General features: G+C 39.7%; 1 protein-coding gene across 2 annotated transcripts in view; it reads right to left on the minus strand.

Moving 5' to 3' along the window:
- Positions 1-13675, minus strand: part of EPHA6 (EPH receptor A6) — a 923948-nt gene that overhangs the window by 25418 nt on the left and 884855 nt on the right. For both annotated transcript variants that reach the window (XM_065913782.1, XM_065913783.1), the window contains one exon: positions 12960-13109. In XM_065913782.1, coding sequence (XP_065769854.1) covers positions 12960-13109 — 150 coding nt within the window. The remainder of the gene's footprint in view (positions 1-12959; positions 13110-13675) is intronic.

The raw sequence follows: 13675 nt of genomic DNA on the forward strand, positions 1-13675 counted from the left end.
AACTTGTCAGAAGAGTACCTGTCTGAGCCTTTGGGAGAGGACACCTCCTGAATGTAGAAGGTAGCAGGGTCCATTAGATTAGATGGCTTAAAGCTCAGCATTCAGAAAACTAAGATCATGGCATCTGGTCCCATCACTTGATGGGAAATAGATGGGAAAACAGTGGAAACAGTGGCTGACTTTATTTTTTTGGGCTCCAAAATCACTGCAGATGGTGATTGCAGCCATGAAATTAAAAGATGCTTACTCCTTGGAAGGAAAGTTATGACCAACCTACATAGCATATTAAAAAGCAGAGACATTACTTTGCCAACATAGGCTGGTCTAGTCAAGGCTATGGTTTTGCCAGCGGTCATGTACGGATGTGAGAGTTGGACTGTGAAGAAAGCTGAGTGCTAAAAAATCGATGCTTTTGAACTGTGGTGTTGGAGAAGACTCTTGAGAGCCCCTTGGACTGCAAGAAGATCCAACCAGTCCATCCCAAAGGAGATCAGTCCTGGGTGTTCATTGGAAGTACTGATGCTGAAGCTGAAACTCCAATACTTTGGCCACCTCATGCGAAGAGTTGACTCATTGGAAAAGACCCTGATGCTGGGAGGGATTGGGGGCAGGAGGAGAAGGGGATGACAGAGGATGAGATGGCTGGATGGCATCACCGACTCGATGGACATGAGTTTGAGTAAACTCCAGGAGTTGATGATGGACAGGGAGGCCTGGCGTGCTACGATTCATGGAGTCAGACATGACTGAGCGACTGAACTGAACTGAACTGAAGAGAGATGTGTTCTAATTAGGTAATTAACGTAGATTTCTGTAACTAGACCAGATTCTTCAAAGAGAAGAATGGTGAGGTTGAGGCTGGAAGGTTAAGTAAAAACTATGTTTCTTGAGATCATGAATGATTTTGCATGCTATAAATACAGACTTTATTCAAATGGGAGAAGGGCTTTGGCAAGTAGATGGTATTAGATTCACCTGTTGGAAGCTTACTCTGGCTGCACTATGAAGAGTGGGACGATAGGGAAGGCCAGGAAGGAAGCTTGCAGTGATCCAGGCAAGAAGTCAGGATAGCCTTAGTTGAAGTAGAGGCTGTAGGGTCCAAGCAGTAGATTGATTTGACGGGAATGTAGGACTGGGGTGAGCTTAGATAGGGAAGTAGAGGAAGAAGAGAAGATCGACTTCTAGGGTTTTGGGTTGGTCAAGGAAACAAAGGAGGGGATGCAATTTTGGGGCTGGAGTGACCATGAATTAAATTTTCTATGAGCTTTCTGGTTTCTGATTCAAGTAACATGAAACTTTGAAAGTTTATTATATGTCACTTTCTGGGCTAGGTATTTTAACATAGCTTAACTTCTATGTGAGTGTGGTTATACATATCTTGTAGGTAAGAAAACTGAAGCTCTGACTGATGAACAGATTGTGTCAGATTCACATAGCTAGCAATTTCCTGAAGACTGGACCAATATTAGCACCTTGGTAGCCTCTGAATCATGACGGTGGTAGAAAAAAATCTGTTCTGAGTCTTGTGCTGCATTCCAGACCCATCCCCTAGAATTAACTCTTGAGCTTCTCGTACACATTTACATGCTCCATGCTTTCACTCTTACACACCTGCTGATGACTTTCATTCTTGTAGCTTCAGTTCAGCTTTCTCTCAAGATTTCTACATCTACTGTCTCTGGGATATACCACTTCTTAAAGTTGTCATACAGATGATATGATTTTTTTTTTTTTGCTGCTGTTCAAAACTAACCTTTTTCCTAACTTTGGCATTTCTGTCCTCTGAAAAGGGTAGCATTCTTTTTCCAGTGAGAGATCAGTGGGTCCTCGGTGCTTCTGTCTTTCCTGGTGCTCAAAACTAACTTAGATGTTGATTCCACCAACTTCATATACTTTAAATACAGCCCATTTTTAATCCTCTTTTCAAATGATTTATTTTTCATTTGGATCACTGCAACAGCCACTTAATTAGTCTTTCTGTCTCTCCTCTAACTCCCTCAACAACCCCTGCAGTGCACCCGAAGCAATCCTGCTGGTGTGAAACTGTGATCCCCCTCCTTCCACATCTGGAACTCTGCAGCGGCTCACCATGACCCAGGCTCCCAGTCCTCACCCCTGGTGCTGTCCTGATTTCCTCTGCGTTGGCCACAAAACACTTGCTCTCTCTGAGCTGGGCAAGCCGAGTTCAAGAGCAGGAACTATTTCTTTTTTCCATGAGTTCCCGGCATCTAAAACAATGCCTTGTCAAATCAAAGAGTGAGCTTCAATTGTCGTATATGTGATCTATGAAAGCTGTATATTAACCTTTATCTTCATAAACATGTCTTTTGTGGGAAGTTTTGTTTTATAGGCATTTCTGTTTCCCTACTTAAGGGCTGACAGGCAGCCAGCAGCATATGGAGTGCTTCATCTAAAAGACTAAATGAGATTTGTTTTAGGATATGAAGGGGTGATAATTACTAGAGAGAATTTTGTTAATAGTACGGTTTTATGACAGTTGTAGCCTGCCATCCTTTGGAGAAGAATTATGCAAGGTTATACCCTTATTTTAAAGTGTAAGAAGAAAATTAAAATAAAGTGAAAAAATATGAAAATGACTGCAGTGATAACTTCTGTGCAGAGGTAGAAGGAATTAGATTTTGTCAGAAGTTATTATCTAAAACCTGGCGGGTTATTCTAAATAGATCATATTGGTTCCTTGTCGTTGACGCTACAATTTTTAGCATCCTAGAATCAACATCAGGCTCAGTTGAGGCACGTAGCAGACTGCTCTGCTCTTGTTGAATCTGATGAGTTTTCCAATTGTGCTGAAGGTTTCTGAATCAAAGAAGACAATGTGAACCTTTTATTAAACTAGGCAAACAAGGAGCAGACAGTCAATAGGAAGACACTGAGATATCCTGAACAATGCCGTTGAACAAGGAATGTTTGGGCTGTGCATGGAAACACATTTTTATGTTATAACACTGCTCAATATCTCCCAAAGAGAAGCACAGTGAATTTAGTTATTCATACTTCCTTTTAAAGTAAACTGTCTCAAAATTTTAGCAAGAGCTGAAATGCACAGTAGTAAATGGAATGTGAAATGATTTTATTTTTGTCCTCTCTCTAAATATTCATCATGACTTTGTAGAAAATCTGTAATTTCAAGTTGAAGGTGGATGGTGAAGCAGAGTCCCAGTATATCCCTACTTGTTGTGATGATGATTATTTATAGATATAAGGACATTCAGATTTATAAAACAGTAAAACTGAAAACCCTGGTAGTGTAGTTTTCTGATATGCAATGTAAAGGTTGTGTGTGCACAGGCAAAAGAAGGAAAGAAGAGAGAAAGGAAAGAAGTGGTTATAAGTAAATAGCATTTAAAATCTTATACCTACTTTCTTAGTCAGTATTTTTCAACATACAGAAATTATAATTCAGTGGAAAGCAATCAAAACTCAAATGAAAATCAGTGTACATTGAAAAAGAAAAGGGGGATAGAGTGGTGAGCCATTCCCCTTGATGGCTTATCAGGTAAAGAATCTGCCTGCAATGCAGGAGACACAGGAGATGTGGGTTCGATCCTTGGGTTGGGAAGATCCCTTGGAGGAGGAAATGGCAACCCACCCCAGTATTCTTGCCTGGAGAATCCCATGGACAGAGGAGCCTGGCAGGCTACAGTTCACAGGGTCGCAAAGAGTGAGACACAACTGAGAGACTAAGAACCTAAGAGTGGTGAAAGAATAAGATACAGACAGAAAACACTTTTTCTGAGGCTAATTTATAATTTGTAAATCACTAGGGTTGACATTCAGAAAACTAAGATCAAGGCATCTGGTCCCATCACCTCATGGGAAATAGATGGGGAGACAGGGGAAACAGTGGCTGACTTTATTTTTCTGGGCTCCAAAATCACTGCAGATGGTGATTGCAGCCATGAAATTAAAAGAGGCTTACTCCTTGGAAGGAAAGTTATGACCAACCTGGATGCATATTAAAAAGCAGAGACATTACTTTGCCAACAAAGTTCCGTCTGGTCAAGGCTATGGTTTTTCCAGTGGTCATGTATGGATGTGAGAGTTGGACTGTGAAGAAAGCTGAGTGCTGAAGAATTGATGCTTTTGAACTGTGGTGTTGGAGAAGACTCTTGAGAGTCCCTTGGACTGCAAGGAGATCCAGCCAGTTCATCCTAAGGGAGATCAGTCCTGGGTGTTCATTGGAAGGACTGATGCTGAAGCTGAAACTCCAGTACTTTGGCCACCTCATGAGAAGAGTTGACTCATTGGAAAAGACCCTGATGCTGGGAGGGATTGGGGGCAGGAGGAGAAGGGGACGACAGAGGATGAGATGGCTGGATGGCATCACCGACTCGATGGGCATGGGTTTGGGTAGGCTCCGGGAGTTGATGATGGACAGGGAGGCCTGGCGTGCTGCAATTCATGGGGTCGCAAAGAGTCAGACACGACTGAGTGATTGAACTGAACTGAACTGAGGGCATGGAAACATAAGGTTTCCTTCCTAACTTTAAGATAAACAATTTCTTAAAACTCTATACTTCAGACAGTTCTCCAATCTTATTTTACGGAAGTCTCCATAGAATGTCAAGGACCTATAAAAATGGGGAATGTTCATCCTCAGTAAGATGCCAGTCAGATTGCTGAATGAGTGGACAAAATGGGGGAATATAGGAAGTGTAGCCCTCTTACTGGTTAAAAGGTTGCTGATGATATGTTTTATGGTTTGGAAAATCTTTCGCCCTAACAGCTGAAAGTCATACTTCTTGAGACTGAGATAATTAAAACTTTCTATGCAACCATGCTTCAATGTGTAAGGGGTGGAATGAGCATTAGTGAAGGAGTCACATGAACCACCCTGGAGTCCTGAAATGTCACTGACAAGCTATGTGCTTGGGCAATTCTCTGTCTCCTCATTAAGAGAGAAAAAAAAAGAGCCTGGATTCAGTGCTTGTGATAGTACTATTCAGCTCAAAAAGCTGTGTTTCTAAGGTCAGTGAAACTGCAGGCTTAACCTGCAGGATCTCTGGTAACATCTCTTGATCTCAAAGTTCTTTGACGGCCAGATCTAGACTTGGAACCCCTTGAGAGGACTGTTTCCCGCAGAGCTCCAAGTGCAGGGAGACACAAATCCAGATGGGCCAAAGTATATCATAGTAAACTAAGCTTAGGAAGATTTGGGGAGCGAAGATATTCTTTACTAGGCAGATTCCCACCAACAAAGTATATTTTTTGAAATATAAAAACAATGTAAAGACATATTCCAAATCTCCATTTTTGAAATATATTTTTCTTTCAGAAGACAATGTTCTTAAAACTCAGGCCCATTTTTCCAAGTCCTCTCTGGGGGAATAAAAAAACCAAACCAAAACAAACATTTCTTCACTGGTGCAAACATTTCAATTTCAGAAAGATAAGAGGCAACTTTTAGGGCTCATAAAAAATACCTAACCTGAAGAAGGAAATGGCAGCCCACTCCAGTATTCTTGCCTGGGACATCCCATGGGCAGAGGAGCCTGGAGGGCTAGAGTTCATGGATTCGCAAAGATTTGGACATGACCAAACACACATGCATGCATAAATACCTAAGATCTATGGAAAAATAGTTTATGAGTATACAGTAAAAGAGTATTTTAAAATGCCCTCTTTATAAATAGGCTTTAAAGAGAACAAAAAATTATAAAAAATCTTAAGAGCAAAAGATTGTAAATTTCCTCCAAACAGAAATGGAAGGTATAGTTAATTTTTTAATGAAAATGTTTCTGGTATGTATACACCTTCAGCAAAAAAAAAAAAAAAAGAATTCCCTTGAAAATTATACTGTGGTAGTAGCATACTGGTTATTGTTTTCCTCTATTTGGAACTTATATTATTTGAATCCTTTACAATGGTGATAGAATCTCACAATATCCCCTATTGCTCTTGTTTCTGTAACAGACATGCATTATGCTAGTGTAATTAGTGTATATTTAATTAAAATGTTGCTCCTGCCTATGTACCAATAGGAGAAATTATTCAAAAAAAAGAGAAAAAGGTCATTTTGAAAATCGTTTTGGTAGAAACATATTCAAATAACTACAGAAATTCCCTCTGTAATATGGAAGGTTGAAATAATGGGAATGGGCCTTTAGCAGTTTACTGTATCTTACACAGATCATTACACAAGGACCATTACATAATAAAGCAGAGTTTCGAAAATCTAATCAGAAACAAAAATTGGAAATGACTGGACTCTCTGAATCATAAAATCATACCGCATTTGAAGGTAAGTGGATTCTACATATCCACCATTCTTGGCTAAAATACTGACCTATATTGAGAAAGGTTATAGAATTATGAAGACAAACAAGAAATATGGTAAAAGGTAATTTTCTTCCTTTTCAACTTTTGAAAAGAGGAATCAATTCAGATAAGGTCAAAGGTTATTTCTAACCACATCATCTATTAAAAATCCTAAAATTGAACTGCATTTTTTTTTCTTCAGGTAAGCTTCAGAAAGCAATCTAAAGCAGAACTCACTATTATATAAAACCTTTTGAAAAGTAAGGAGAAGAAAAAATACAAAAACACTGAGGCAGCATTGTTTCCTAGTAAACCTCAAATGAGATGTTCTCTGATAGCAGTTCTCTTTTTGGGAAATTGAACAGGCTTAGTAGCATATGCCTAAATGATACCATACCCAGGAGGCATTTGGGCTTCAAACTGCTTCAAGGCAAATCGTTTCTTTCTTTCTTTCTTTTTTTTTTAAAACATGCTAGGGAGAAACAAAACAGACAAAACCCAAGTCTCTAGTCTTGCATTCAGATCATTAGTTTGAGCGAAGTCACCGCTCATTTACGTGGTGCAAGTTTTTCCCTGACATATTAGCTCTGTGGGGATTTGGTTACTTAATGGTGCCTGCGGTTCATGTTTTGATTGCATTTTCTTCGGTTAAGCACATTCCACAGTATAAGTGTTGGAAGAACTGCAGTACCCTTGGTATCATCTTTGGAGCTGGCATAGTTCCTAGCATTACAATGTACTCCTATTATGTCGTAAACAACAATTATTTTGAACTCGGATGAAAATAACATAAAACATTATACTGTGATACCTTAAAAAAAAGTTTAAAAATGTTAGAAAACAGCAAGGAACTTTGTGCCTTCAATGTGCCTATGGCATGTTCCTGGTAACAGGCTAAATATGTGGACCATTAGAATTTTATTTTAAGCTACTGCCTTAAACATTTTTAAGAAATATAATACAGTACATTTTATAAATTTTTAGCATCAAGACAAAAAGTACTGCTGAAAAGATTTATATTTTCAAACAACAGTGAGTCAATCCACATTCTTTTGCTGATAGGAAATAATAGAAACACTTCTATTGTGACAAAGAGGCATACATAATTAAAGATGCTTTGATCTCATTTCATAGGGCTTATGTGGTATAGAGACTCCTTTAAAATTAAGACTTCTATAGTACAGTTCAGGGGTAAAAGCACATACTTTGGGGAAAGCAGGGGTCTCCAACTTCAGTTCTGTCATGGGTTGGGGCTTCCCAGGTGGCACCGGTGGTAAAAAAACCCACCTGCCAATGCAGGGCACGTAAGAGAAGTAGGTTCGAACTCTGGGTCCGGAAAATCCCCTGGAGGAGGGCAAGCAACCTACTCTGGTATTTTTGCCTGGAGAATCTCATGGACAGAGGAGACTGGTGGGCTACAATCCATAGGGTTGCAAAGAGTTGGACACAACTGAAGTGACTTAACATACAACCTTGGGTAAGTTGCTTAAATTTTCTAGAAAGCCTTTTATCTATCAATGGGAATAAAAATAGTATCAATCTTAGAGCATTATTTTGAAGATTAAAAGAGTCAATAGTCTAAAATAATTGACTCACAATAAATTCAGAAATTGCAAGCCATGATTATTACCACTAATTAATTAAATATCTTCTGTGTATCAGGTGCTTCTTATAATTGCTTGTGTTTAGTTGCTCAGTCATGTCTGACTCTTTGTGACCCTTTGGACTGCAGCCCTCAAGTTCCTCTGTCCAAGGGACTTTTCAGGCAAGAATACTGGAATGGGTTGCCATATTCTTCTCCGGGGGATCTTCCTGACTGAGGAATCAAACCCACGTCTCCTATGTCTCCTGCTTTGCAGGCAGATTCTTTACCTGCGGAGCCACTGGGAAAGGTTATATAATCAAAAATACCTTAAATAATAGGTTATGCAAGCTTTTTTTGGCATATGTTAAAAAATAACTATGTTGCATTCACACAATGTTGTTTATATTAAAAAGAAGGCCTGAGGTCTACCCTTGAGGAGCATAGGTTCTACTTGGGTGTAGGAGCATGATTAGAAACGCCAGAACTCCATCTCCTCACCTACACAGAGGGCTTTTTGAGAGTGAGGGCTGGATTTTCAAGTTCTCCAGACCTACCTACACGCCCAGTGACTGGCATGAGTTTAATCAGTAACTGCTGAATGGCTAAGCAGATGGCATCTACTGTTATGCTTGGTAGGCCACACATGGACTATAGTCTTCTGCACTGCTTTTTCTCATTTCCTTATGTATATTCCCTAATGTACATTACTACTGACCTTTGGGAAACTCATTATATTCTTCACTAAAATAGACTATGCAAACTCAGAATTGTTCATTGCAAGAAAATATGCCACAGTCTGCAGAATGAAGGGACAACTTCAGAAAAACTACCTGAAATTTCCTAAGCTCATTTAAAATTCTAAAGCATGTTAACATTCCATATTTAGCTAAGCCCTTAAATTAAACTCCACAAAATGTAATAAAAATAGAAAATATTCAAACAGAAAATAGTTGAACTTTTATTGTCTAAAAATGACTTTTCTTATTTAAAACACACCTTGGTTGCAGAAAGTCAAATACAAGACTGAACTCTGACCAAACATGAGAGATTCAGGACAAATAGGAAATAACCAGTATTTGGAGAGAGCAGCTCAGAAAGTTTTGATTAAGCTATTTCTGCTTTCAAACAGAAATTCTGGTTACAGGATCTGTCACAGATACGCTGACTTCCAATATGTTAAGCTAAACAGAATTTCAACTCTCTTCACTGCAGCAGGAAATATATTCACAAAATACATAAAAGATTTTAGCTCTTTTAGTACTTTCCTCTCTTATATTGATCTGAGGATCTCAAGGGTTTGGCATTTTTTTTCCCCCTCAGAAATTTCTGTTCTACTCCTCGTTTCAGATTCTTGCTTACATATTCTTTGGTAGCCACTCAAAGACCATGAAAATAACTAGCTTAGCCCTTATCTGGTCCTTGAAAAACAACAAAGCGCTGGGTGGAGGGAGCCTTGCACTGTGGACGTTGACAGCACAGAATGAATGAGGACGGGCTTAATGTCAGGAGTCTATTCCTGGCTGCAGCAACTTCTGATTCCAGATATGGTCTTTATGGCCATATGAGGTTTAATAGACAGAATGGCTCTCTTAAATGTTCATTCTGGACGCAGATCATCAACACACATGGCCAGAATGACTGGGTTAACTGTTGGACATGATCCAGGAAGGGAGGAGCTGACATCGGATTTTGGACTGCTCTAGGCAGCAACTAAGGACAGTTTACAAGGGGGTCCATGCTGGAAATTACACATTTGGGCCTTTTCTCTCAGAAGTTTCTCTCCTAGAAAATCCGTCTCATCATCTGGATCTACACGTGTACACGCTTTGCCCTGTGGAGGTTCTATCGGATTCTTGTACCCTCACAGAAATTCCTAAACTGAAGAAAAGAACAATGTGAACCATTTCTTTGCTGAGACAAGTATGATTATTATTTCTCCAGAGATGATAAAGACATAGCATGATACTGTTAAAAGGGATATTAAATATCATTTAACCTCATCCTTTTATTTTATTTGTTGGTCATGAAACTGAGGCACTTTCATGGCTGAATTACAGTCTACCTAATTAGGGGCAGTTGTTTCAGCTGGGAGGGATTGGGGCAGGAGGAGAAGGGGACAACAGAGGATGAGATGGCTGGATGGCATCACCGACTCGATGGGCATGAGTTTGAGTAAACTCCGGGAGTTGGTGATGGACAGGGAGGCCTGGCGTGCTGCGATTCATGGGGTCACAAAGGGTCGGACACAACTGAGCGACTGAACTGAACTGAACTGAACTGAACTGAATGGGGGTTGTGGTTACCAAAATGGTGGTACAAAGTACCCCGTGTAGTAAAATGATAATCCAGAAAATAATAGAAAAATAACAGAACTTCTCTTTATGTTTGTCTTATCCTAGTGCTTGCGTGAGTGGGTGGATGTGTGTGTGCGTGTGCATGCGTGAGCTCAGTCGCATTCGACTCTTTGTGACATCATGGTCGGAAGCCCGCCAGGCTCCTCTGTCCATGGAATTTTCTAGGTAAGAATAATGGAGTGGGTTGTCATTTCCTTTTCCAGAGGATCTTTCTGACCCAGGGATTGAACTCGAGTCTCTTCTATCCCTTGTATTGGCAGGCATAATTTTTAGCACTGTGCAACCTGGGAAGCCCCGTCTTACTGTAAGAAAGACTATTTATTCATGTCTAGTAAGAATGACCGGAGAAGGAAATGGCAGCCCACTCCAGTGTTCTTGCCTGGAAAATCGCAGGGACGGGGGAGCCTGGTGGGCTGCCACCTATGGGGTTGCACAGAATTGGACACAACTGAAGTGACTTAGCAGCAGCAGCAATGAGAATGACTATGACTTTTATGATCAAAATGGAATGACTTTTACAACTATATTTGGCAATATATTTATATATTTAAAATAAAATTCCTAACATTTCTTATCCTCCTTTCTCACTTTTCTCTCCCAAAACACTAATGATCATGTTGCATATTACATATTTTACTGATTTATGTTGTGTAAAATCTGTTTCCCTTTTGCTAGACTATAAACTCAATGAGGGCAAGAAATCACTGGCCTATGGACGTAAACTCAAACACCATGAAAGAGGCAGTTATTTCCTCTTTCCTCCTCCTTGCCCATGACTTCTAGAAGGTTATTAGAATTGTTGTTTAGTATCACTGTCAAAGCACTTACTATGTGATTCTAGGGACATCATGTCACCTCCCTAAACCTCAGTTTCATAAAAGTTCAATTTGTTTTCCCTTGTATCTCTACTTCCTGAGAAGATACTCAACAAATTACTTTTTAAACAAAAAATGAATGTATTAGTACAGTAGTACTTGTATATAATGTGCAGATAAATACACATTTGTCAGTTGTGAATGCTCAAGAGCTTTTTACCAGCAAGGGTATATTATTAGTAAAGTTTGGAGTCCTCTGAGTTAGGCAATTTTTTATTTTAAGTCTGACAGAGAACTGGTTAAGACAAAGACTATATGGAACACCAGTTAAGGGAGGTACTTGAACTGAGGGCTCTTCTGTGCAGTGAATATGTTCATTCATCTGGAGGAGGACTTTTTATTTTAGAGATTTGCTTGAATGGCCTATTTTAGTCATGTCACAGTAGGACAAGCAGGCAAGCATTATCGTGGGTTAAGAGTAGAGTAGGAACTATGATTACTGAATCCAGGGCGTCTGCTACCTTGGATAGCTGGTTAAAAAAAGATGAGTTCTTCCTGGGAGTGAAGGGATGAATTTCTGCTCTTGGGATTCAATTTTAAGAAGCAGAGCTGGACACAAGTTGCTCCAAACAAGGCCCAGAGGCAGGAAAGAGCAACAAGGTCCTTCAAATAAAATTCCTTTAAGGACAGTAAAGTTTAAATATTGGGAGTGTATGAGTGTATCAAAGTTTGCTGGTCATGGCACAGTCTGTACTTAAGCGAAAATGTGCTGCAGGACTTAGCCACCTGGCTTTGTGCTTTTATGAAGGGCTTTAAAGAGCATGGTTGCACAGCCTTTGATGATCTTGAACCTGCTACATGTAGGTTCTGGACCTGGCATTCTCCAGAGTCAGTAGGCACAAGAGCAGGCACTCAGCTTTGGAATTAAAACTCCAAGTCAGGAAGAAACAAAAGTCATGTTGAGCTAACCAAAACCCAGTCTTCTTGGTGTCCAGCATTCAAAAAGATTGACCTTTCTCTGTCACTGAACAAACCCTTAAGATACTTGGACTGCTTGAGGTTGGGATGGGATAATGAGTATGAGGTGTGGAGGTGAGGCTCAAGCAGTTGAATGGAAAAAAACAGATGTGATAAGAGTTGACCACGTTTATGGATTTTCTAAAAAATCCATAACCACGCAGTCTTTGTTTCCATCTGTGAACATTCAGAATCCCATCAGAGTTGACTTTCCATTACCACTGTCTCAGAAACTGTTAGATATTTTGAGGAAGGCGAGTGAGTGGACAGTGTCTGGATTCTGGGCTGAGGGAGTAGGGTATGAAAAGGTATCTGCAGATCTGACAGCACATTCACTTGCATTGTCAGGATTCTAGCATATTCTGACTACTGTCTCTACCACTTCCAACGTCCATAGAGATCAAATGTGTGATAACCACCCTCTTCTATAATATTAGCCACCAAGGTAACTTTTACAGATAAAATAGATTGCAAAATGGATCATGTATCTCCAAGAACCATAGTATTAGATGATGTATTGATAACACACTGCCTGAAAGTATTTAATATTTTTCTGCTAAATTTTCTCCTAATTTACTCTGTACAGTGCTACATTAAATTGCCCTAAGGGAGAAATGAAAGGTAAACATTATTCTGTTTTTTGACACTTGTAGGGCAAGGCTGTTGCCTAGCACAGCCAGGCTGCCTTAGAACCTAAGTGTTAGACGTAAGACATGGATAGGTACTTCCGTGACAAAGCCCGTCAGCTGGCCCTTACCACACCAATCACAGCTCAGAGTGAAAGGCGACTCAACTTCAGCCACAGAGCCTGGAGAGGGGCTCATCTGAGTGAGGCCGAATGGTGTGGTTCTGCCTCGATGACGGCGTGTCTGCACGCAGAGGGGCGGTTTCCCTGCGGCCGGCACTTACATCTTGGTTAGACATCTCCCAGTAGGGCCTCTCTCCGTAGGACATGACCTCCCACATGACAATGCCATAGCTCCACGCGTCACTGGCCGAGGAGAACTTTCTGTAGGCGATGGCTTCTGGCGCTGTCCACCTTATGGGGATTTTCCCACCCTGGAAAACAAATTGGAGATTTTTACAGCTGGGTCACAAGTGCATTAAAGGTTGAAGTGGCACTGCAATTAAATACATTTTTATTAGAAAAACCTAAACACTGCATGATAGCATAGGCATTTTAAATTAAAAAAAAACTAAAACCAGAATAATGTTAAAATGTCAGAAATAAGTTTTAATGGGAAATAAGTCACACTTCAGAAATATTTTGTTTCACTCATTATAGAAACTTATTTTCACTTTTCTGAATCACACAATTAAACTCACTATCATGCCATCAGAAGAAAGTTCTACATTATAGAACATTAAAACCGAATTCAACATTCATTAAACATTGTATTGCATGTATAAATAATAATGATAATAAGTTCTAACTTAATTGAAGTCAAATGGTTAAATAAAGAGCTGAGATTTCTGTCTAAACAATTTAACGTCTATCAGAACTTTATTTCCTTTTCATTTTTTTATCTGCTTTGATCACTTTTATTTGAAATTTAAAAATCCATGAACATTATACCGAAGCCCGTGAGAAAGATAATCTTTCCTCAGAACTCCTTAGCCTAGTT

Source organism: Muntiacus reevesi, chromosome 21, assembly GCF_963930625.1.
Source record: "Muntiacus reevesi chromosome 21, mMunRee1.1, whole genome shotgun sequence".
Taxonomy (NCBI): Eukaryota; Metazoa; Chordata; class Mammalia; order Artiodactyla; family Cervidae; genus Muntiacus; species Muntiacus reevesi.